The 26,714-nt window shown below is 42.0% G+C and overlaps 1 protein-coding gene across 9 annotated transcripts in view; it reads right to left on the bottom strand.

The window, feature by feature from the left end:
* The window catches only part of ptprsa (protein tyrosine phosphatase receptor type Sa), a 256,970-nt gene that overhangs the window by 52,611 nt on the left and 177,645 nt on the right, over positions 1-26,714 (bottom strand). For 6 of the 9 annotated variants that reach the window (XM_044362157.1, XM_044362156.1, XM_044362162.1 and 3 more), the window contains 8 exons: positions 23,462-23,731; positions 22,646-23,227; positions 21,749-21,885; positions 21,467-21,611; positions 5,804-6,124; positions 3,634-3,827; positions 2,177-2,203; positions 904-1,021 (listed from right to left, as the gene is read on the bottom strand). In XM_044362157.1, the coding sequence (XP_044218092.1) occupies positions 904-1,021; positions 2,177-2,203; positions 3,634-3,827; positions 5,804-6,124; positions 21,467-21,611; positions 21,749-21,885; positions 22,646-23,227; positions 23,462-23,731 (1,794 nt within the window). The remainder of the gene's footprint in view (positions 1-903; positions 1,022-2,176; positions 2,204-3,633; positions 3,828-5,803; positions 6,125-21,466; positions 21,612-21,748; positions 21,886-22,645; positions 23,228-23,461; positions 23,732-26,714) is intronic. The other 3 variants (XM_044362160.1, XM_044362164.1, XM_044362165.1) reach the window with 1 other exon arrangement.

Raw genomic sequence — 26,714 nt, 5'->3', positions numbered from 1 at the left:
GTGTCTATGCAGGCAGGTTATGTATCTACATGTATGTATGCAGTTGTGTATATATTGGCTCTCTGAAGCTTCCCAAAAGTCTCCTGGCACAGATGCTCACACAAAAAGACACTCATATATTGGCTTGATGCCTTAAATTCTCTCAAAGAAGGCTGCCTGTTAGGCAGACAGCCTAACAGGTTTAGATCATGTTCATGGTAACCAAGCTGATATCTTCCAAAGAGGCTGAGGCAGTCTGGTTAAATTGGTGTGCCCACTGGTGGTAACAAGGGAAAAAAACTGAAGAAGACCAAGCTTTGTAATGTGCAGGCATTAGCCTCCAGTATTTTATCTTTAAAGCTCAAATCAACAATCCAACATTGGTTTTTCAAGCTGTCATAATCTGTCTGAAAAATCTCCAAGTACTTCACACCACCTTCTTGATCTCTAAAATTCTGTGGATAGTCAGAGCAAATATCATCTGTGTGTGACTAAACTGATGTTCCTGAATCCATATATACCTCAGAATAGTTAACTTGGGGAAATATGTCTTACATAAAATTCACTAGCTGAAAATGACTGACTTTACTCAAGAAGAAGTATTATGCAGCAAAAGTCTTAGTTTGAGATGTACATTTAATAAGTATGCTTAATGCACACTACAGATGTCATGAACTCTTGCAAATCTTCTGAATAGGTTTGAATCAGTTAAAAGCACCACATTATGGCTGTAAGTGGGGGCTCCTTCCATGTCGTTAATCAAATACTGAAATTGTACTCTAACAATAAGAGCAGGCTGAGAATGATGAGGAGCCCTTTAGAAACGTACCCTTCAGCCACACGCTAAAAATTCTAATTCCATTGCTGCATCAACAAAAGTTCAATAAACAAACCAACAAACAATTGATTTATCCTTTTACTGACCTGCCCCTTTGGTCACCACCAGTTTGGGTTTGCTCCGGGCTCCATCCCCCTTGGTGGTGTACGCTGCCACCGTGATGGAGTAAGTAGTGTCCGGCTTGAGTCCTCCAATGACCATTTCCTATGGGAGACAGGGAAGGGACAGGAGCAGGAAAATGTTAAAATGTGTCTTGAATTTTTGATGATTTGACCCCACTTCATGCAACTCAAACTGCCTTATGCAGAATGTTAATCTGAGTGAAGTGTCTCCTGGTCCTCTTTATTAATTTTCACGAGGCATGCATTAAATGTAACGCTTTCCCCTGGGTAATGGGAAACCATTCCATTAAGTAAATCCTTAGAGTTGCCAAGGTGGAGGAGGGATATTAGGTATGTAAATGGAAAATAGCCCCCCTTATTCCTTTAGCAATACTGCAATCAACAACTTAACTTTGTGATAAATGCATGCTGAATACATCCTGGCCATTCACTGGCAGTTTTTACCTCAGCCATTAAGTTTCCTTGAGTCCTCTTCAAAGAGAGGCTTCCGATCAATTCTAATGAATCTTTCAAGGGAGCAGGTTTGAACGAATGCAGAATGAGGTTTTTAACAGGCTGGTTGGCAGAGGGATGGGAGAGGTCAATAAAGGTAAATGAGCTATAAGTACTGTCTTGCACTTGAGATGGTATTCACGTAACGCAGATGAACTGAAGTTTCAAATTTTGGTTCAAAATAAGGGTACAATCACCAGTTGTGAATTGTCATCAGAGATGTGATGAGGATTTTAGGTTTAAAGGTTCACTGTTAAAAAGGTACTGTTTCAATATTTTCTCTATAAAGAGATGAAAAACGGTTTTGTAAACTTAAGGCAGCACTGTAATTCTAGGGCACTACACATAAAATTAAATAATTTGTTTCAAAAATCACAACCACAAAAAAGAAAAAAAAAACATATACACCACCAAAACACAAGACAAAACATACTGTATCAACACGCAGCATGACAAGTAGCATTAGCATTCCAGGCACAGTGGGCAGTGGATATTGCATCAGCCGTCATTTTGTAGAAGCTAGCTGGAAATAGAAGTGTCCTTTTTTCCTCAGTGGCGCATAGAGATAGTGTGGAGGTTGGTTGACCAGACAGTTGAGGTGAAACCTCTGAGCCACTGTTATCCAATCTTACTGAATAAGGATTGGATGGGTTGTGTAAACTGTGAATTCAACCAGGTTGATGCAATACCCGCTGTTTATACCCTTTCAGCTACACAAAGCACTCAGGCGAAACTTCGTACTTACATATTCAGCTGTATCGTCCGTTTCCCACTAACCCCCCCGCCAAAGAGGAGAGTGCAGGAGAGATAGCAATATTTTTTTAGAGAAAGAGAGAGAAAAGAAAGGGAAGAAATAGGATTGTGAGAGACGGGGGCATTAGAAGTTTGGGAGCAGAGGGTCGGTATCAGAAATAGGTCACTGGTTTTGTGAGGTCAGGAAAGAGAGAAGCCGTTTGAAGCTCATGTTATGAGAAGCAGTTGAGACAAGGCTGAGAGTTGTATAGGTCTGCCTATGGGGACTGGAGATGTTTAATCATGCTACTGTGCAGCTATCGACGAGCTACCTCGGTTAAATCATTGCTAGCTACTGCCAGAAGTGACAATAAGGTGCAGCTTAGGGTTTATTGATGAGGTAATTTCTAAATATACTAACAAAAATATGCAACTAAAAACATATTTTGCCTGGCATAATTTGTTGCCTGCTGGGTGTGTGCATGCATTGCTGTGGATCTTATAATTTAAGTTATTTAAACTCATTCTACTCTTGGATTCGTGGGTCAGCTAAATGCTAAAAATGTAAACGTGATACTGGTGGTATTTGGCCTGATTGGACCCTTCATTCATGAGCAAAATATAGAGTTTGATTCATTCATTCCTAAAATATATAGCATTGCATACAACTATTCTTTTCTGTGTTGTTTACCCTATTGCTTCAAGGCTGTAATTTACATTTGGATGATTGCTACTGTGCACAAAATCTCACTCTGGCAGGATTCCTCCAGCATTGTGTTGACAGAAGTTTTGTAAAAAGAAAAAAGAAAAAGAAAAGAAAAAAAAGCCATTATACAAGGCTCCGTTACAATTCTAGCTGTCATCGGCGGTTGATTTTTGGTGAAATGTTTTTATGCCAATTTTACTCCTGCCCGTAACAGAATACTATAATCAGCATTTTCTTTGAGTCTTTGCATTGGATATGTACACAATCAGACATTTCACGGTAGATGTTGCCATAAAGCAGGGGTCTAGACATTCCTAATAAAAGCCATGTAGGCAGAAGAGGGAGGACAAGATGAGTGAAGCTTTGATTACAGTTCTTGTTGTGGGTTGAAGGAAAAAGAATATTGCAGCAATATGAAATGAAATCCAAGAGGGAAGCGCACCCATATCACTTCCCATACTCTAGCACTATTTGCACAGCCACTACAGTGAGGATGAAGTACACAATTTGCAGTCTTTGTGAGAAAAAACTTAGGAAAAGTTTTCACTGAGGTTTTAAACATTACATCAGTGTAACAGTGTTGGTCTAACCTGCTTAACTGGTAGTGTCTTTATATCATGATTGAAAAATAGATTCAAAGGCAGTACTGGGAATTTTGCTAATTTTTACACAGGAAAAATCCCTCGATGCATAGCATAAGCATGCTCTGTGGTATAATTTACGTACATAACCGATTTGTAGTGAGGAAACTGAGATGGTCATACCTGGGCGTCAGCCAGCATAACGTCCTTGATTAGGGGCAGGCCCCGTGACTCGCCATTCTCCACACGTACATAGTGAACCTGGTAGCCACGGATCTGACCGTGCTGCTTTCCTGGCGTCAGTGAACGCCACATCACCTTTAGTGCTGTGGAGTTGAGGACCTCAACCTCCACTCGCCGTGGAGGACCGCCAGGAACTAAGGATAACAAAACAAAAACTCAAATCAGGGTAACTTTGTCACAGCATTGTGGTTGTGATCCTTGCATTAAATTTTAGATATTAGTGGGGATGTGGAAAAGAATTAAGAGATTCACATAAATCTGTGTCAAGGCATTAATAACTCCCAGACCCATACAATATCCAGGAAACATACTGACAGCTGACAAGATTGATGGACAGAGACATTAAAAAACAACAAACAAACTCCTCCAATGTCAGTCTTCCCACAACATTATATCCCCCAACACACACACAAAAACACAAAACCACTTTCTCCTGTCTCCTCCACCTTTTCAATATGTGTCTGCTGTGTCTGTCTGCCATCAGTACATAGCCTTGTCTCTCAGTCATAATGACAGGCCTTTATGGAAGGCCTTGCTTCCATGTCTTTTGGTGTGCCATGGACTGGCCCTTTCTGAGATGGATGTGCCATTAATAAAACTCTTCCACTCAAACTGCTGCCATTTGCTCCTCCACAAACACTTCAAGTCCCCTCTTCCCCCCTAAATCACAGCCCCATTTTCCCCATCTTCCCCTGGATCATTCACCAATCTTGTTTATTACAAAAATCTTTTCTACCTTTTAGCCCCAGCTCTTATTTCTTTACCTTACACTTCTCTGTCACGCGTTATTTTCGTAATGACAGCAGAAAATTTGTTGTAGCTATTGTCAATGTGCTGTGGTTTTCACCCTTTACCTCCCTGATGCTGCTGTCTATAGATATAGAAAGAATTTAAGCTTTTCTACTGTTGCAATCGTACATCAGTGTCAGAAAATGCTTAAAATGCTGTGGTAATGGAAGTGAAATGGATCGTGGAGAATAGAAGCCAATGTCAGCCATCCGTCAATGGTTCAGATGTGCTGTGACATGCCCCCATCTTTACTTGTCATTTTATCTATTTCATTGTTCAGCTGCTTTCCTCTTTTATCATTTACTCTCTGCTATCCAACTAAGCTGTGTGTTTGTTTTTTGTTCTTCAAGGTTCAAGCAAGAGATGATTTCACAATCTCCCTGGTTTTTCTGCCGTTTCCATTCACTTCTAGATGTTTTGTACCAATGTGGGACATAATGGTTGCAGATGGAGACTAATGTGTATCAAATGACCAGCAATACATAGAACCAAAACCTTTTTTTCTATGTATTTTAACATTTTCTCCATCCAGAGTCAACATGAACAGAATTGCTCCCATTCAACACCAAGCTTCACATGCACACAGAAACATCCAGTAAACCCAGTCCTTTTACTTCAGTGGAGCGGGTCAGGCTTTATCGCCATGTTCAAGAACACCACAATAGTAGTTACTTAGAACAGTGACGGTGTTATTTATTCTTTTACATAGACCACATTCTCTAATCAGGGGATCTGAGTTGCAACCTTAGTGAACACAGACCTCCTTCTTTAGCCTCCAACCAACTGTTGCCATGATAAATGTATAGACAGATATGGCCTTGCAGTGTACAGCACTCATAAATGCTTATGGCTCTCGGTTGAGCAATGTGATGCTGTTAAAAGTCTACAGATAGAGCAGGATATGAGATTTGTTAGCTATTATGAATTGCATTTGGTTAATTATCTTTTAATAGCAACACGCTTGATTTCCCAAGTGTGTTATGTATTTTAAGTGGTTTCCTTTCATATTATTTACACAGTGTGATCCTGTTACTTATGGACAAAGATGTTGGTATGCTTCTGTAACCAACATCTTTAGTGTACATTTAGTTTATGTAGGATAGTATTCTGACAAAGACTGGGGTGTCCAATTTATAAAATTTTTCTGATGGAAGTCTGTAAGAAGGACATGTACTGCACATGCATGTGCACCAAAAGTTGCTCACATGCATACATGGACAATTAATAACCTGCTGCCGAGGGCAACCTCACTATCAAACTAACATATAATACTTTTATCTCTACATTAAAGTTAGTCTCTACACAATAGAGATTCATGTACCGTCTTCGTCGGTCCGGCAGATCTGGGGCTCGCTCTCAGGGCCCGGTCCAATCACAGTGAAGGCAGACACAGTGATGCGATACTGGGTCCACTTCTCCAATCGCTGCAGCAGCACCTGCTCTTCGGTGGCAGGCACCGTCGGTTCCTCCATTGCCTCCCCATCGTCACTGCCGCCTTCTGACAGGCCCACCACCTGGTAGCGCACCCTATACCCTGCCAGGTCACCGTTCTGACTCTTCAAAGGTGGGGGGTGCCAACTTACCAGCAGGGCGGTGGAGCTGGTGCTGCTGCACTTAATGTCTTGAGGGGGGGCTGAGGGCTCTGGTGAGGTGGAAAGGACAGGAAGGAAGGGGGTCGAGGACGAGGAGGATGGGGAAGGGAGGGGTGAAAAACAAAAAAATAAAAAGATGGGAGAGATAAAGAAAATGATAAAAGGAAAATTCCAAACTCAAATAAAAAAAAAAACAAGAATAATTCAAACAAAAAATTGCAAATCAAAGTTGGAGGCAAAATATGCTTCAAATAAAAATAAAATTATCAAGCAAATGTCAACAAAAAGGCATAAACGGACAATGACACAAGCTTGTGTAATAATGAATCAAGATGGCTACCTTACAAGATACCTGAGGTCAGTGCTGGACATGAGTACATTTGGTTCTAGAAGAAGTTTTATTTTTACCATTTAAAAGGTATCAAAAGCTTAAAACTTAAGCTGCTGAAAGTATTATTATAGCTATCAGGACATCAATCTAGCGCTGTCTGATTTTTTTTTCTTTTAACTGAAGACGGTAGTCAGATGTATGAGGATATTTATTCATTCTATTGTGCAATAAAAATAAACAGTTTTAGAACCCAACTGGGTTAATGATCTACAGCCCTGCATGACAAGGGAAGCCATTTATCTGCCCTGTAGTGTATTTCAATTCAGGACGTGAGGGATCTGACTCTGTCTGGCTCATATTATCCATAGTTATCCACAATCACTACTTTCATCCTGATGTAGTACCAGATGGACTGGGAATTTGTACTTAAAAACTAACTAGCTACTAGGTAAACATGGCAGCCGTGAGCATCAAATGCATCATTTTATAATTAAGGGTTTAATTTATACTATTGAGACACTCCGTTGTAGGATCAATAACAATCTATCATGCCCATACAGGAAACATAAAAATGAGACGAATATATTTAAAACATGTTTAGTCTTACTGTTTATTGTTATTTACACTGATTTCTGCCATGTCTGTCATTGTCTTGTCTTGGGTAGAAAATAGTATCCATCTTACCCTGAATAATAACAATTAAACAATCCATTGTTACGGACTAGTCAAGTCTAGGGGATTCAGTATCAATGAACCAATACTAGTCCTAACCTGGAGGGTGTAGAAAAGGAGAAAACTAGGAAGAATACGGAGAAAGACGGACTGGTTTCCAGTGTTAGAGATAGACAGGCTGGAGGTGGGTTACCTTATCGGGTTGCCATGCCGACTAGCAGTGCAAGTCCCTCCGACTCGGCCTCGCCAGCTCTGGCGTTGCTCTTGTGAGCCACGAGCTCCTTCTGGCGGTTCAGTTCAGGTTTTGGTGGTTGGGGGATGGGTCCCCGAAGACCCAAACTGGTTTTACTAAAGGGTCCGGGTGCAGGAAAGGTGTGAGGCTGTAATGTCTCGAACGCTTCTACAAAGGACGTCTCTCTGGGCTTTAACTCAACTCGTATCACTTTCAAAGGTTCGCGCTTTCCCAGCTGAGCTGCCTCACGTTACTCCAGTGGTTGCGCACGCACCTCACCGTGGCGTCCTTTTATCAGCCCGCAGCTTAACCACACCCCCTTGTTATCTTCTCAATGAAAACCAGTCCAGTTTAAGAAAGGGAAAGGAAGAAAGAGGAACTATAAACCCCGCCCCCTTTACTCCTAACATTCCTCCCCCCTTACAACAAAAAAAAACCCATCTGGATTCCACCTATGTTTTTTTCCTATTTTATTATTTTTTTTTTTTTTTTTTTTTTAGCATTTTCTCTTTTCTTAAAAACAACATGTACACATCACATTAGCACTCATTACTGGCATGTCTAGTCTCTGACCCTTAGTATAAAAGGTATCTTATCACTAGTGACATGATTAACGTCTACTCTGGAGTAGTAGTAGTAGTAGTAGGCCTATCAATGTGAAAGAGTATGTCAATGTATATGTAAACAGTCTCTTGACTCCAATACACATGCATTACTATAAACACTGCACTCACGGCTTCTCACCACATGTTCATCCCCTTGACAGGGTGTCGGCGATAACATTTTCTTTGCCTGGTAAATGCACTACTGTCAAGTTATATGGCTGCAAAATTAAACTCCAACGGAACACTCTCTGACTGGACGTTTTGAACTTGGCTAGAAATGTCAATGGGTTGTGGTCAGTGAGAACCACCAGATCACCTCCAGCACTACAGACATACACCTCAAAGTGTTGAACTGCCAGAACTAGAGCCAGGGCCTCCTTCTCAATGGTAGAATAACGTTTCTGATGGCGATTCAATTTTTTAGAGAAGTAGGCAACCGGCCTATCTATCCCTGACACATCAGTCTGCAGTAACACTGCCCCCACTCCAACATCACAAGCATCCACTGCCAGCTTGAATGGGACAGAGAAGTCCGGAGCCACCAATACTGGTTCACTAGCTAGGATAGCTTTAACCATTTCCAGTGCTTTTTGACAGTCTGCCGACCAGCTAAACCTCACTCCCTTCTTCAGCAAGTTTGTTAGTGGTGTTGTCACCGCTGCGAAGTTGGGGACAAACCGCCTATAAAATCCACACATGCCTAAAAGGCGCATTAACTGACGTTTCGTTTTTGGAACCGGCATGTCTAAAATGGCCTGCACCTTGGCAGTCCTTGGCCTCACTGAACCTTGACCAACCTGGTGCCCCAAGTATGTGACCTGCCCCTTTCCAATCTCACACTTGGGCAAGTTGACTACCAACCCTGCTTGCTCAAGCCGTTCAAACAACTGTCTCATATGTTGCACGTGATCAGACCATGAAGAGCTATAGCAAACCACATCATCTAAATAGGTTACAGTGTTCTGTAATCCGGAGGTTACCAGATTCATTAACCTCTGAAAGGTTGCTGGCGCGTTCTTCATGCCAAACGGGAGAGCTCGACAGCGATACAAACATTCCTGCGTCACAAAGGCAGATACATCTTTTGCCCTTTCTGTCAACGGCACTTGCCAGTAGCCTTTTAACAAGTCAAACTTTGAGACATATTGTGCCTTGCCGATCTTGTCAATGCAGTCTTCTAACCTGGGTATGGGATACGCGTCAGTTTTAGTAACATTATTAACCTTTCGGTAATCAATGCAAGGTCGTACGCTTAAATCGGGTTTGGGAACAGGGACTAAGGGAGAACTCCATTCACTTGAGCCCTGTTCAATGACACCAATTTCTTCCATATAAAGCAACTCTGACTTCACCTGAGCCCATTTTTGTGGGTTAATGCGGTACGGATGTTGCTTAATGGGGGTTGCCTCACCAGTGTCTACATCATGGGTTATTAACTTCGTCAAGCCAGGGGTATCTTTAAACAAAGAACTATACTGGTCCACTAGATGTACTACATCCTCTCTCTGCTCTGTAGTGAGGTAACTGAGTGTCTCTCTGAGATTGGCCAGGGCGCTGGAATTCTTGAGCCTAGCTGTAACAGGCTCCACTGACCCATCATCATCATCATCCTCACTCGCCTCCTCTTCCACAGCAACTTGAGAGGTTATACACACGGTGGACGAAGTGTCACGGGTATAATAAGGTTTCAAGAGATTGATGTGACATACTCGTGATTTGTGCCTCCGGTCGGGGGTCTCAACAACATAATTGCAAGCACCCACTTTCTTAATAACCTTATACGGACCATAGAATTTCACCCCTAGCTTATCTCCACCCATGGGCAACAAAACCAGAACCTGGTCCCCTGCCTTGAAGGTACGTTTCACTGCCTTCTTGTCATACTGAGCCTTCATCTTTCCCTTAGCTGCTTCCAAGTTACTCCTGGCCAAGTCACAAGCTGTATGCAGCCGGTCCTTGAAGGATGCTACATACTGCAAAACTCCACTGGGAGCGTCTGTCTGCCCGGCTGACTGCAACAGCTGTTCTTTCACCATCCTCAGCGGTCCTCTCACTTGATGTCCATAAACCAACTCGAAAGGGCTAAAACCGGTAGCCTCATTCACAGAGTCTCTAATAGCGAACAACAGAAATGGCATAGCTACATCCCAGTCATTTGAGTAACCAACACAATAGGTTTTAATCATAGACTTTAAAGTCTGGTGGTACCTCTCGATTGCACCTTGGGACTGAGGATGATAGGCAGATGACATAATTTGTTTAATTCCCAGCTCATGCATCACTTCCTGAAATGCACCAGAAGTGAAGTTGGACCCACGATCATGTTGGACTTCTAGTGGTAAACCTACCCTAGAAAAGAAATGGAGCAAAGCCTCCACTATGACCCTGGTTTTAATTGACTTCAATGGCACAGCCTCTGGAAACCTCGTAGAAACATCCATAATAGTCAGGAGGTACTCATTCCCTTTCTTAGTTTTTGGCAAAGGGCCAACACAATCAATCATTACCCTTGAAAAGGGTTCCTCCATGACCGGTAGAGGGCAGAGGGGAGCAGCTGGAATGGTCTGGTTGGGCTTGCCTACAACCTGACAAGCATGACAACTACGACAGTACGACACCACGTCCTTATGCATTTTGGGCCAGTAGAAATGTCTGCTGATTTTCTCCTGAGTTTTCCGGATGCCTAAATGACCAGTCATGGATACTTCATGGGCTAAACGCAGGACTTCCTCCCTAAAACTCTCAGGCAGCACAACTTGAGTCCTAACGGTCCATGTCTCCTCAGCAGGACGATCACGAGGCCGCCATTTCCTCAACAGGACTCCATCTTGGATAAAGAAGCCTTCAGCTACCTCTTTCATGTCCTCAGCACTAGCAGCTGTCTGTCTCAATGGAGCTACAGAAGGATCCTTTTCCTGCTCTAATATGAGGGCTTCCCGAGTGAACTGAGAGCAAGGTGACACTTCAGCTAGCCTAGCGAAAAAGGTATCAGCCAACCCACCAGACAGTTCCTCCTGCTCGCTGGAATTTCCTTTTTCAGCAGCCAGAGCCTGAGCACGTGTCACCACACAAGCTGTAAACACCTCGGGGTGTTCTCTCTCCAAAGCCATGGTCTCTGGGACTTCACAAGGTTTCTCACACACAACTGGTGTCACGCAAACCTGAGTACCGGCCAAATCATTTCCCAACACAAAGGCAACCCCTTCAACTGGCAAGGAAGGTACAACGCCGACCACTACCGGCCCATTTACAATGTTAGACTCCAGAAATATCCGGTGCAAAGGAGCACTAATAAAACCACCTCCCACACCCTTCACTGGGGTAGAAGCTTTTAAATAGGTGGCGGGCGAGAGATCTATAATACCCTGAACCAATAAGGACTGTGTGGCCCCTGTGTCCCTCAGGATGGATATAGGGACCATTTCCCTATCAGGTGCCCCAGAAACAGCCCCCCTTGACACAAAACCTTCAAACCCCTTTGCTACTGGGCAGGATGGCAGGTTCACGCTGTCCACTTCACAAAGACCAATCTGTGGGTGGGCATTTATCAACCCCACAACTTTCTCGTCCCCATTTCTTCTCCTGAGACCAGGACAACTGGACTTTATATGGCCAGGCGTTTTGCAATAATGACAGATGACATCACTTCTAGGAAGGAAAGGCTTCTCATACCTTTTCCCTGGTCATTGAGACCGCAGGGAGGGAAGAGTAGGCTTAACCACGCTAGCCTCTGTAGGCCTGTCAGTGGTAGCCTGCCTCCTATCCTGTCTGCCAACCTTGCTTTTCCAAGGCGCCTCTCTGTGCGTTAACTTGTAAGAATCTGCTGCCATAGCAGCTCCTCTCAGCTCTGTAACGCCTCTCTCATTTAGATGTATTTCCATGTGCCGGGGTAAACTGGTTTTAAACTGCTCCACTAGTATAAGTTGTCGCAACTCTTGAAAGGTATGTGTGTTGGTACTTGCTAACCACCTGTCAAACACAACTTCCTGTTGCCTAGCCAAATCAAGGAAAGTCTCACCTTGTTTCCGCTGCAGAGACCTGAACTTCTGTCGGTAGGCTTCTGGCACCACCTCATAGGCTGCCAAAACCACCTTCCTCACAGCATCATAGTCTCGGCTGTCAGATGCATCTAAGGCTGCATAAGCTTCTTGAGCTTTACCCTCAAGCACACTCTGGATAAGCAGCGTCCACCTATTCTCAGGCCACTCTAGCTCTTTGGCTACTTTCTCAAAAGCTTCGAAGAAAGAGGCCACATCATCACCGTTAAATTTTGGCATGAGTCTTAAACAGCTGGAAACATCAAAACGAGCCTCGTGCTTGCGTTGTAGGACACTATGGTTAGCTTTAAGCTTCTCTTGCTCCAATGCCAACCTTGCCAACTCAAGTTTCTGCTCTTGCTCTCTTGCTGCCATTTTTGCCAGCTCAAGTTGAAACATCCGCTCCCCTTCTCTCCCTCTTTCTCTCTTCCCTCTCTCTCTCCTGTACCGGATCATGCAGGTGTAACGCTGAAATGAGGGTCTCCACAATTTCTGGCTTTCTAGCCTCTGGATTTATCTCGACCTCACAATACTGAGCTACCGCAAGCAAATCTTCTTTTCTAAGCTTACGCAACTCATTTCGCCCAAAATCGCTCCCACAAAACTCTTCTACTCTGAAAGTAGCCATAGTCACCGTTAGTGAGCGCTCACCGGTGGGGGTAACCAAAGGAGACAAGGGCCTCGCAAAAATTACCTCTAAGGTAACTTATCAGATGGCCATAAACTAAACGTATAACCTGCTAACAGGAGGTAGCTCATAGGTCACTCTATTCTCAGAGATCGATGCAAACATAAGTCACACAGCACTCATGACAGTGCTACTTACACACGGACCGCAAACCAATGCACCCGTAAGTCGCACACAGCACTTATGACAATACAACTTACACACGGACCACAAACCAATGCACCCGTACGCCGCGCACAGCAGCAAAACACCAGCCGTCAACCAACCCGCTAAGCCACACTGTTATTGTCAACTTACAGACCTATCCTCGTTTTTAACCTCGACACACCCGATAAATTTTCCTTAACCTTTCGTCTAGCTAGCTGAGTTTTACATACATACACAACCATCTGTTTAAAACGAGAGTCTGGCACCGAGCAGCTGTTCTGCCCGTAGCTGTATGTCCATGGCCTACTTCTAAACCTAGCAACATACAACTTTTACCGAGCTGAATCCAACTCACTTGTGCCTCTTCCCGCAAACAGAATGCTTGGATGTAACTCACTAACTGAACTCTAATCGCTTCGAATCCATATCCCGGACGAGTCTCCCAAATTATGTTACGGACTAGTCAAGTCTAGGGGATTCAGTATCAATGAACCAATACTAGTCCTAACCTGGAGGGTGTAGAAAAGGAGAAAACTAGGAAGAATACGGAGAAAGACGGACTGGTTTCCAGTGTTAGAGATAGACAGGCTGGAGGTGGGTTACCTTATCGGGTTGCCACGCCGACTAGCAGTGCAAGTCCCTCCGACTCGGCCTCGCCAGCTCTGGCGTTGCTCTCGTGAGCCGCGAGCTCCTTCTGGCGGTTCAGTTCAGGTTTTGGTGGTTGGGGGATGGGTCCCCGAAGACCCAAACTGGTTTTACTAAAGGGTCCGGGTGCAGGAAAGGTGTGAGGCTGTAATGTCTCGAACGCTTCTACAAAGGACGTCTCTCTGGGCTTTAACTCAACTCGTATCACTTTCAAAGGTTCGCGCTTTCCCAGCTGAGCTGCCTCACGTTACTCCAGTGGTTGCGCACGCACCTCACCGTGGCGTCCTTTTATCAGCCCGCAGCTTAACCACACCCCCTTGTTATCTTCTCAATGAAAACCAGTCCAGTTTAAGAAAGGGAAAGGAAGAAAGAGGAACTATAAACCCCGCCCCCTTTACTCCTAACACCATTGAAAGGCATTTCTAATTTTTGTTCCAGAACTCTCTTAACCAATTAGCATAAGCTAAAACAAGCTATTTTTTCTAAGTATAAGCTAATATGGAGGTAGTGTAGTCTGTCCTTTTTAATTTGTTACAGTATAAAAGCTTTCCAACACAGTGGCTGTTATTTGTGTCTGAAGTGTTCTTCCAAAACATATTAAAACCTACACATCTGTGAACTTTCTAATTCAAACTCAATGCCTCTCGCTTCAAATCTGTGCCAAGCGCTTACACAGCTTGTGCTCGTCCAGAGAGTGTGCTGTGCAAGGAGCGATAAAACGTTTCACTTCTCATCCAGAGTTTGGTATTATACGGATAAAAGGACATGTATGAAAATATTTCTATCCACGTTGGGTTCCCTCTATCCCCTACAATGATTTTGTATGAGAATATATTCCCTCCGTCTTGGTGTAAGAAACTAAGTTCATTATTACACTCTCTGTTATGTAAGCTAAATATAGCACAACAATCAAAAACAAAATGAAATACCATCAGAAAAAAAGTGCATTCAACACACAGCAACTAAGGAGAAGAACTCAAATGAATCCAATGGAAACAAGCAGCATGTTCTCATTCCAAAACAAAGGCTGAAGAAATAAATCATGAACTGAAGGAGGGTACTGGGAAATGAATTTCTCTGTAACCCATGTGACTCGAAAGAAAGAACCACAACAACAGTTAAGGTTCAAAATAACAACTTATGAGAAAACATGAAAAAAACTGGATACTCGGTATAAACATAAAATAACATTTAACTCCTAAAACAAAACCAAACAAAACAAGATCACAAGCATTGTCTGCATCATACGTACCTGGCTCCCACATATACTAAATTTGAAAGACTTTCTTACCACCAGCTCCTGACTACAGAGCGTGCTTACTCTATAGTCAGTGAGCCACAACACTTTCCCTCCCATAGAATGTGTAAGACATTTTGAGCTATCCCCATTTTTCGAATCAGTAAATAACACCTTTAATTTTGAGCCATTGAGACTATAATTTTGGACCTAGTTTGGACCTACTGGGAGGGAGAGAGTTGGCTCTGTGCTGTAGTCAGGGCTGTTTAATACTCGTGTATCTTTGGCCGAGGGGGTCCACAAGACTGTGAGAGGGGAAGCTGTAGGGGGAAAACTCACTCCCCAGATATTCTGTTCTTTTGCACTTGGCCACATACACAAACATCCTTCCTTGTTTACAATTTGTTCAAATAAATCCCATTTCATAGCCCTGTGCCTATGTTTCGTGGTGAAGCTCACTGCCATTTTGAGAATGCCAAGACACAAGAATAGAGGAAGCAAGACGGAAAGCTTGTATTGCTGAATTCATAAAAGTTTAATGATACTGTTCTGACTGCACTGTCACTTTGGGTGGAACAGCTTTAAAAATAATATTGACAAAAAAATAAAAAAACAGAGGTTTTGACTATCAGAGAGACCTCCTACCAGTGAAGACTGAATGTTCCAGCACATAACAAATAGGACAGGACCTCAGCCACAGTTCCCAAACTCTTCTCTGTGTCCAATGGGCTTATTTACTTACGGTCTTACTGGATTTTGAGCCTTTCAGCTTCTTTCCTCTGCTCATATTGTATTTGCAAACTCTCCACGTCAAGAATGATTGCTCAGTTCTCAATCTTTGTGGTGTGGAAAAGGGCTGTGAATCTGACAGGGGCCTGGCTATCACAGTGCACAGGCATCCTCATGCCTGATAACGGTTTAAGACTAGCTGGGGCACAGCTTTAATAAAGTGCATATCCCATGAAGGCCAGTGGTAGGATTATGGATACTCGAACTATACAGCCACAAAAGAAGAAACTTGGCTAATGCTTCACTTGAGGTTCTTTTGAAGCTTCCCTGAAAGAGTTTCCTAAATGCTATTTGACAAATAATTAGTCATGTCTGCATTCATATCCTTCTATTTGACTTTCAAGTCTGTTGTGATATGAATATGAGCTATGAGTATAAAGTCTGCAATGTCAAGTACTGGTGCCATACCTAATCATTATGACTACCTTCAGATTAAAACTGCATTTAGTGTGACATCTTCAGTGGATATAAATTACACACATTATAGCTAAACAGTTTAGCTATACATGCATGCCTGCTATTAACTCTTCAAATGACACAGATTGCCGGTACGTTTGCTATCAGAGTGTAAGCACGTCTGCATCTGAACTGTATTTTCATCAGCAGCGTCGAATGACAGGATGTTCGTATTTGTAGATCATTACAAAATTAATCCCCCCTGATGCCAAATGGCCGTGCTGTGGCTCACACAAATATTCCAATATATCTAAAAACCTCCTGCAATTACAGTAAGTGGGAGGGCTAAACTGCTTGTTTGGCTAAATACAGAGGATTTAAAATCTGCCACTTTAATTTGAGAGATAGCACTTGACTGGCTACTGGCAGGTTCTAGGTATAATCTAAATGTGTAACAAAGCCTGACAATCCAAGGGCCTGGCTCATAGCTCATCGCAAAGCATGAAATTAATTCTGACTCTATGAAATGGGATTCTTATCTGCCACTCTGGGGCCCTGCAGTCCCCTAACACCCACTCCCAGGGTCCATCTCAGGCCTTGTTACCATGCTTTGCAACTGGGTAACAGTTAAAGAAATGCTGGGGGCCCTCCCAGCTCTCTGGTTGTGGACCCACTCCGGCCGCTTCTAAACAGTCTCACAAAAAAATGGTCTCTCAACCTGGTCTGACTATAGCAGCATACTCCAAGAGACCTTGCTTCTGAATGAGAACCACTGTTGCCAATAACATCAGGTGTATTTATTGTCATCCATATATAATAAGAACTAAGAGAACTCAATGAAATAATTGAGGTGCTCTTTGATTTAAGAGGTTATGATCCAGTCTAATTTTTTACCGTGAATTTTCACATGTTCTTGGCAGAGTGGTCCCCATGACAATAGCCTCTGGTAATGCCGCTTGAACTGAGCACAAACTTCAACAATAAGCAAACATTTTGTACCACAGATAATGGACAACAAAGCAAACAGGGAAATCATGTTGTCTGTCTTTCTTTTTACTTAGTGGCAAAGGGTTTCAGTCTGCCAAACAGTGCAGTGGGTTCAAATTCATGTTGAAATGGGTCTATAGGGATATGAGTACAGCATGGCACTAACAATGCCAAAAGCAGAGATTGCACATGAAGTAATATTAAAATTGTATGCAGTCAATTCTCTCCAATGTGTTTTGAATAAGCAGAAACATCTTGTGTTCATCAACTGCAATGTATTTCATTGACTTTTCCTTTTCATATTCCAGCTGATCATTTCTTAACATGTTATCAGTGTTCACATATGACTTGACTGTGTACAGCTATTTCAACCAAGTAACTGTTAAATAAGGCTTTGTCATTATTGTGCAGTTTAGGGTGTGAGACTATTTTATATGTGTGGGGCATTTCTCAGTGTTTGTGCCACACCCATAGCAATAGTACAGTACTCAGGAGTCTGGCACAATGGAATATTTTGTTCCTGTTTGTGTGATACTGCACAAAAGCAACGCAATGGGTATATATCCAATAATTGTGCCAATTTACTGATCTTAAAATTGAGGCCTCTGTGCTAAGGTGCACTTACATGTTCATGTGTGGCCTATATACTCATTGTTAATACAATAAGCTTTGCTGGTTTTCCCAAAAGGCTGACAGTTTAAACTGTCTATGTTACACTGCACTGTGAAGGCACTTAATGCAAGCTATATATGTCACATGGCTCTTCACAGGCTTAGATGCATGGAAATGATGCTATTCCTGAACTGTAAAAGCAGCCAACCTGCAGACATGTCAGTTTAATATTTAACCGTGTCATGTATAAAGACTGCTCATTCTATCCTTCCAATTCTCATTTGGTGTTTCACAAAAAAAACCCAAAAAAACAAAACAAAAAGGGTTAATTGGATGAATAGGTAGATGCCCATGACAGGACTTTGAGAAAGGTTATGGCAGACTGAATCCCCTAAACCACACAATCACTTACCTTAAAGCATCCAAAAGATCTAGTTATTTATTTTGTTGTGTTGTGGGAAATCTTTTGTTTTGACTGACTTAGTCTGATTTTACTGACCTAAGCAGTGAGGGAACCAATGGATATGTCTCACAACTGCTTGAGCAGGGACTCCCAATAAAAACATAAAAAAAAAACATATTGCCTGGCAGAGACCACAAACATGAGGCCAAAGGTGAAACCATAGAAATAGAATGGATAGGAAAGGTAAAGATGGCTGTTAACATTAAAATGACAATCCAAAAAATATTTGATAATCTTGACATGGAAATGAGCACTGAAGCGGGACACAATATTTCAAAAATTGATTACCACTTCAAACATGAATTGACACTCATTTCCTGGACAGCAGAATCAAAAGTCTATGGCGATGCCATTATCAACCAGTGGTTATCCTTTCTATCCACTGTAATTGTATGGATGAGGCAGTTGATAGGAAGAGTCCCTTGTCTCAAGCAGACACTTGAGAAAAGCCATTATTTAGACTTATTCACACCCATATTTGCTCGGTGGACAAGGGTATGACAATGCTGTCTGTATGTGCTACTCTGCTTGCTGCGCTGAAGTTGTTTGTGGCTGGCTGTGGTGGACTTGGGTTCATGCACGAACCCAGCAGAAAGACGAAAATAGCAGCAAGCTAGTGTTTGGAGTGATGTCAAACCAATATTCTTTCGGATAACCCAGAAAGTAATAGAAATTAATAAATAAATAAAAGATCTAACTCAAAACTTTTTCAAAAGACTCAACAAAAAAGGAAGAGGACACAAAGTGAGCAAGGTGATGTCAAGCCATTCCAAGGAGAGCTTTTGTTCCATTGCACAGGGAACAAGTGGCAAAGAGAGAAACAGAGTTGGAATAGGGTGATGTAAGAGGAAGACAGGAGTGTATCCAATCCAATCAGCTTGCGGTTTACCGGTCAAGAGCAAATTCAAAAACAGAAGTAAGGAAATCACAAACACACATCGACAGGTGAAGATGCGCACAGACACTCAAAAGACGCCAAGACAGAAATGGGACTGGATGAACATAAAGCATTTTCATGCCTGGACTGATCAAAGATCAACGGTGCAGTGAAAGGTTCTCAACAGCACCCACAGTCGACAGGAGTGAGTGTTGCATGCAACTGGTGCTCTCCTCAGTGACACTGCACTGTCAGTGTAGCTCTGCTGCCCAGCAATAACAAAAGGAACTGTGAAGTGGTTGTTCCAAAGTCCCCACAGACCAGATGTGGGGGTACAGCCAACAAGTTGCACTGGTAGAAACAGAAAATGTGTTAAAAGAAGTCTACTCCCACGCCATGGCTCTCCTATGTACCGGTAAATGTTCTCTAGTTCAACCCTCACTAAAGGTAACAGCCAGTTTATTAACAACAAAGGTAACCATTTTGACAATAAATGTATATCTGAATTTTTGTCTGAGATTTTCTATATTCTGTACCACCAGGATCCACAATGACTACCCCAGATCCATCTGTAATCCTGTAAATCCAGCTACAATTTCAAGGTTTTTACCATTAATGTATTAAACATTAATACACAACATCATTGTTAATCTTTGTGTGCTATGTAAATCCAAAAGACATGCATTTCATACCCTGTCATCCCAACAGTCCTTTACCTACTATTGGATATTTGATTGGATAAGCCGCATGTGTTTTCTTTTTCTACAGCTTGCACTGCAGTGAGCTATGATATCACCCCTGTTAATTTCAGCTGTCTGGTTTAAATAATTCAGTTCTGTTCTTGTCATCTGTAAAATAAAATAATAAGTACAGTACTTATATACTGGAATAAGTTCAGGGAGCGGGCATGTGAGTACTTAGTGAATGCTGATTTTTTTCTTTGATGACTAAACTCAACCCGAAATTCCTCATTCCCAATATTAATACAGTTCATAAGAGAGCCTTGGCAGTTTCAGAGGAGAACTGACATTTTTTGTGTCACGTGGAATAAAGTGCACTTGCTGTTGACAAAGGAAAAGCAAATATGAACAAAAGTGAAAGGGAAATAAAAGAACCGCCACAATTGTCAGTCCACATAGACTTGATTTGTTTGACAGTTTTGGGTACACTCATACATATTTGGCACCAGAGCCAAGTTAGAATATGAGATAATTCTAAAATTAAATGGTTGTAAAACACTCACACTAAAATTTGGCTGTAGCTTTTTGTAGCCTAATTCCAACCTTAAATAAATTCAACCTTAAAGAGCAACATGCAGGCTGAATTTCTTACTGCATTTATAGATTGTGTAGCACAGAAATTATCATGAGAAAAGTTAATGATTTTGTTAGTTTTACAAAACATAAAGGCAGAACTTCAGAGGAAAACTTAGGCATTTTGAGCAATACCCTGAAAAACATTTTTTTGGGTTTTTTTTTTGACAAAGCCTCAGAATATGTCACACAAGGGAGTTGGTCTCCCTGTCCCTGCTACAGTGCGCTGTGCAGAACTAGGTATTGGTCAGTCTTAGCAGTTGTTATTTAGTGAGTCTGCATTTTTTTTCACTAGTTTTAATTTGCATTTTACCAATTCTTTGTCAGGGTGATTTATTGTGTTTATGCAGGTTGCAGAAATTCCAGCCTATCCATTCAAGTCCATTTTCCTAACTGGAAAAGTAATAGTGCTACTTTGCGTGCTTGGGTGCTTCTTGTGCAGGTGAATTTCAATGCTGCAACTGTAAGAAAAAGCATGGTTGTGTGCGGTGCTCATTTCAGACAGGAGGATTAAAGCATTATGTGTCATTATCTAACACTGGTCACTCACCAAGACACCTGCCCAGTTCCTCACTGGTTCTCACACCACCACTCGATATCTTGCCGATGCCAATTATTTCTCCTAGTCTTTGTTTGTTCCCGGTCCTTTAGACAGCTATAGCAGGCTCAAAATCATAAGGTTGTGGTCTGTCATATTCACATGAATATATATTTTCAACCCCATCAATATTTCTTATTGTTAAATTGGACTTAGCTTGACCACTCTCCCTTGTGTGACATCACATACAATATCTCATTTTGAGGATGATATGAAAACGGCCAAACAAAAATGAGTCCAGATGTCATTATAGTGTATATATAGTTGTTTTTTTCTTCCTAAAATTCTATCTCTACTTTATTTTCCCACAAATAAGATCACTGGAGTCTCCAACCTACTAGTTGCTCTTTAAGTCTTGACAAAGCAAACTATGTAAATGTGACTTTGCATATGGTAGAAAATGGCATTCACAATTGCATTTAGGTAAACAAAATCAAAGTCAATCAAATATAAAAATATTAACCCACACATTTTAGCAAGAAATCAACAACACACACAAGAGAGTCTGTTATGAAGTGCATTATTTCTGAATCAACTTTGAACCCTGATTATGTCTGAGAAAAACACAGTCATAGTTCAAAGGTAATGATGTAGTTAACGTCAGAGAAAATAAAGTTTACAAGCTCAAGACAAAAGGAAAAAGTACACGATCTTATTAGAATTCACTTTAGTTTAGTTAGTTAGATAACTGAACTGCTTCACTGGGGAAAATCCGATTGTTAGCCAACCCACAAAAAGAACACTGAAAAAAAGGGCTACATACTGGCTTGCAAGGTCTTCTGCAATATGTCATTGGTGAAGGCTCCAATGCCTTTGTTAGAGATGGCTGCCAGGGAGAAGTGGTACTCTGTGTTTGGGCGGAGACCTTCCACAACATATGAAGATGTGGGTCCAAATGTTTTCTTCATCTGTTGATGGAGACAAACATTATCGTTGATACTGGTTTAAATTGGTCGTACAGAAATGTAATATTGGATCACGAAGAACTGCTGCCTAACCTCTCAGAGCAAAAGGCAAGTAATCCAACCGATACTGAAATTCTTACCTGGGTGCCAAGACTTCCCTCCCTGTAGCGAAGTTCATAACTTATAATTCCCTCTTTTTCATAGGCAGGTTCCCAGGTTAGTTCAATGCTGGTGTCAGATACAGCACCAACCTGAAATTTGGATGGCTGACCAGGAACTGAAAGATACAACAGGGGACATTATAGCAGGATATGTTAATGGACATTAACTACGTGGAAACATTGAAATGAATATACACTTATGAGGGGCACCATCTATTTACAATTGGGAAAAAAACAAGTCTTTAGAATGAGTAAAATTACTGGGGATTATTGAAATTGAAAGGAATAGATCTAAGTGGAGCACAAAAGATTATGTCCCAGCGGCAAGCTTTTGTACTCCAAAAGATACAATTGTGCTCTACTTTTTGCAAGGTCCCTGAAGTTGGATGTGCAGTAATAGAATAATTTTGCTTAGCCTCAGATGTTGGTTCTTTCTCAAATTTGGCTGGTCTTTTTCAGATTGCCATGATCAAATAGACTTTTGTCATTGTTTGCTCAGGCTGCCGATGTGCGGGTGATAGTTGCACAGCAGGGAAGAAGACTGTCTTTGGCAGCAGGCGCAATCTGTTTAAAGTTTCAGAAATATGCTACTGATGCACAAAAACAGCTGAAGATGTTCCTCATTGCTTATCTAAGTCTTCTCCTTAAGTAGAAGGCTAGGAAGCAGATGTAACATTCACCAAATTTATGTAAAACTTATTTTAAACTTACTAAACAACTTGCTTTCTGCAATATTTCAACATCAAAGAGGTGTCAATTGTACATGAAATTTGACATGGAATTCAACTTTAGAGTACAAAACCAGTGGAATAAAATAATTTCTGTAAAGTTTCAACACCAGTAACCAAGCTGACAAATCAATTGTCATATCCTTACCTCCTTGCAGCACTTTGACATGGATAGGCTCTGAGAAGGGTCCATCACCCACAGAGGTGAATGCAAGGACTTTGATGGTATAGGTCTCTTGGGGAACCAGGCTCTGGATAGTAGTGATTATGCTGTCCTGGACATTATGGATCTGCCATAGGCTCATGGGCTGGTAGTCGTCCATTGTGTAATAGACACGGTAGCCCTTGATCTGCCCATTGGGCTCTTCGGGCTCTTCCCAGCGCACCATCATGGTGTTTTGGGAAATAATCTGGGCCTGGATGTTTCGTGGTGGACTAGCAGGGGCTTGTTCACCAGTCCGGGTTTCTACTGGCTCACTGGGAGGACCCTGACCGATTGTGTTGACAGCTGAGACTCTGATTTCATACTCTGTGTTGGGGTAGAGGCCACCAATGCTGTAACGTGTAGTGGTGATATCATCCACTGTCTCATACTTGCTTTCTGGGGACTTGGCTCGATACTGGATGATATAGTAAGTCACTGGGTCTGGGTTTCCTGAGTCCCAGGTGATGGTCACACTGGTGGCGGTGGTTTCAGTAACCATAGGGGTACCTGGAGGCTTGGGGAGAGCTGTTATGTTGACAGGAGACAGGAGGGAAAGAAGAGGCAGTCATTTTATTATGACAGTGACTTAAGTGAGTGCTAAAAAAAGGGAAAACTTTGTCATTCATTCACAATGCTACAAGAACATTAATCCAATTCACAACGTGAAAGCAAATTTCTCTACAAGTTGTACATGCAAAACTTAGCTGCTGATAATCTTCCTCATAAGTACCCTTCTTGATGAGCATAGTTATCTCTTACATTTGACAGTGATCTGTGCCACAGCTTCAATGATGCCAAGGCTGCTCATGGCCACGCAGGTGTAGTTGGCTGACTCACGGACACTGCTCAGTTCAAGAACATTCCTACCCACTGGCATCTCATCCTCCGGTGTTAAGTCCTCCGAATTCAGCATCCACTTGACGTAAGGCATGGGGGACCCCACTGCCACACACGTTATGTTCACACTGCCACCAGGCATAATTTCTTGACTCATTGGTGGAATGGAGAAGCGAGGAGGCACCCGCCGGACTGGGAGAAGGCATGAGGAGGGGGAGAGGATGACAAAAGAGGGCAAGGGAGTCAAAAAAAGGAGAAAGAGAGGTAACAAGAGAGGCCGATGAAAATGGACCCTTCTCAAGGAAATACTTAACACAAAAGGTTCAACATGGTAAATGTGAACTGAAACACAAAATAAAAGTAGACTTTTCAAAACATAAAAATATACAAATAATGAGAAGGAACTAAACTAACAGAACTGCTTCAACAACAATATAGATTAACAATAAAGCAACGATTCATAGCAACAAGGTTCCATTGACCAATATTTGACCCATCACAGCACAATTAAAGACACAAAAATCTATTACGAGTTTCTCATCTTTGGAACTGAACTGCTGAGGTATATCCAACTACAGCATAACCTAATCCCGAACTATGAAGGTGTGTAGAAAAGGCCATGTGATAATGCTATCACATAAGGCCAACATGGCAACCTGGAACTTCCTGTCCTCTCAGGCACTCATGCCAAACAGGAAGCAGGCCATTATAGGCTTCTCCCATAGCACAGGAAGTGTAGGGTTACTGGGCTATTGACCATTTCTACAAGGTCTCTAAATGCATTCTAGCATATATTTGCACTTGTTACCTGTCTCTACTGCCTAGATATCTTAAAGATGAGAAACTTTAATCAGATTTTTGTGGTTTAGGGTAGATCCACTGGACAAAGCCTTATTAAGATCTGACACGGTTCCATTGATAGATGCAGCTATCAGTTTCACAGACAGCATGCATAAATAGACCGAGGTAAATTAAGGAGTAAATGATAACAAAATCAGATATAAAATTGAGATAAAATGCATAGAGGAATATAACTGAAGGGTCGCTAGCATGCCCAGACAAAAGACGATTGGAGAGGAAAGAAGAAATACAAGATAAAGGATAGAGCATCTGAGGAAAGGATAGAAAGAAAGGGAACAGAGGAGCAAAAAGTGACAGAGGAAGAAAAAGAGAGGGGAAGGTTTGGAGGAGGGTAAAGGGGGGGTAACCCGCTTCAATGCTGTGTAAACTTTTTTTCTCCAGCTAATGTGACAAAATGTGATGGTGGCACATTGTCACATCGCAGTCCCAGTTAACACAAAATAAGTATAGAGGAACAAGGTGTGTGCCTAGAAATACATAGAAAAAGAATTATAGTAGTTGTAGCTAGAGAGTCTACTATCACAGAGTGTTGGAGTCAAGAAACAGAACTGGATCAACAGGGAGTAGAAATCCAGAGAACAAGAGAGAGATAGAGGGAAAAAGAAAGAGAGAGGTAGATGAATAAGGGCAGAATGAGAGCTAAGACAGGGAGACAGGGAGAACCTCAAAACTCATGGATAGGAGTTGAAATTTGAGTGGAAGGAGGTTGATAATGATCCTAAGACGCAGAGGATGTGAAAGGTACTTTTTACTTGCATGTGCGTGTAGGTGTATATACATGGATGTATATATTTTTGCGTTGGTGTAGGCAAGACTGTGCGTGTGTACAGTATGCAGAGTTAGAGAGTGAAAGAGTATGAGTTAGCAAAAACACTTTGTGTTCATGAGAGGCATCCCAGCAAGCACTTGACAGATAATGACACAAGGTGGCCAAATTCAATGCTTACCCAAATGAGCACAAAGTTTTTACGAGATTATATAATGCAGGGTTTCCCTTGCCTATATTAATCTAAGGGGACTGACTAAAGTATTTGTTTTGACCACCCAAGATAAGCTGAGTTAGAGAGATACCCTTATTGCTGTTCGGTTGAACACCAAACATCCAAAATACATAATCATGGGAGAAACATCTTTTTACATGCCCAATGGTTAGGTACCACCTTGTTTTGAGCCAGGGAAAACCCTCTTGTAGAAAATGAAAAAGTAATTATCAAAACTTTAACTTATTTTAAAAAAATTGAATTGAATTCATGAAAATGAATACAGGGAACAGCTATGGATAACTAAAGGTCCATACTTCATGCATCACTGTATTTTAAACAGTAGTTTTAAACAGTATCTACATCTATTCCAATGTCAAAATGTTTATTGGGATGCAAAGAAGTTCAAAGAGAGAGAAGGATAGTTGTGCAGATGTAGAAGTAAAAAATGATGAACTAAATGGAAGAGCTGACTGAGAGACAGACAGATAGACAAGACAGGAAAGACAGGGACAAGAGACAAGACACAAGGCAGAACAAAACAGACTCAAGCAGCAAGACAGCAGACAATAAGACAGACAGAGGTAGACGGGCAGACACACAGTGACGGATGGGCACGCAGACATACTGTACAGTACGCAAAGGGGAAGGGGAGGGTTGGGGGTTGTTGGAGAAAGGGAAGGAGGAGGAGGGCATAAGTGGGGGATAGAATAAGGAGACTGTGATTCTAAACCAAAACAAAAGAAAGACCATGGCTCAAAGTGGGTTTGGAGGTCTCACACACTGGGGCTTAAAAGCAAGAATTAACTACACCTTCCCTCCTCCCCACCTTAAACATTGCACCAAAAATGCAAATGTAACTTGGGAAGTCTTAGGGTGTGCAGATGTGAGGTGTGTGTGTGGAGTGGGTGGGGACTGAGGGGGGTAGAATCGGGGTTGGGGGGAGACTGAGAGGGGCATCAAGGATAGGTAGCATTCCAAAATACACCGTGTCGATCCAAATGGGATTCATATGATCGTTGCATGGGACAGTTTGACTTTTTCCAACAAACTAAGGGCACAAATATCAACTGCACACACTCTGACGGAATTTTTACCTGGACACTGACATGTACTGACCTGAGCACTGAAATGAGCACTAACATGTACATACATTATGATGACATTTAGTCTGTAGGCTTGTTAGTTGTTAAAAGTAAGCTGGCACTTTGTGCCAAATCCAAATTGTGAAGCACATCTACCATTATTGGCTTTTACCAGCCTTTTCATATTCAGCACTAGAAACTGCATTCTGCTTTACACATAAAAAGACTAATAAAACATGAATAGTCAGT

This window comes from Thunnus albacares, chromosome 9 (assembly GCF_914725855.1).
Source record: "Thunnus albacares chromosome 9, fThuAlb1.1, whole genome shotgun sequence".
NCBI classification, from domain to species: domain Eukaryota; kingdom Metazoa; phylum Chordata; class Actinopteri; order Scombriformes; family Scombridae; genus Thunnus; species Thunnus albacares.
Note: the sequence above shows the minus strand (reverse complement) of the source record. Positions and strands in the feature narration are given on the sequence as shown.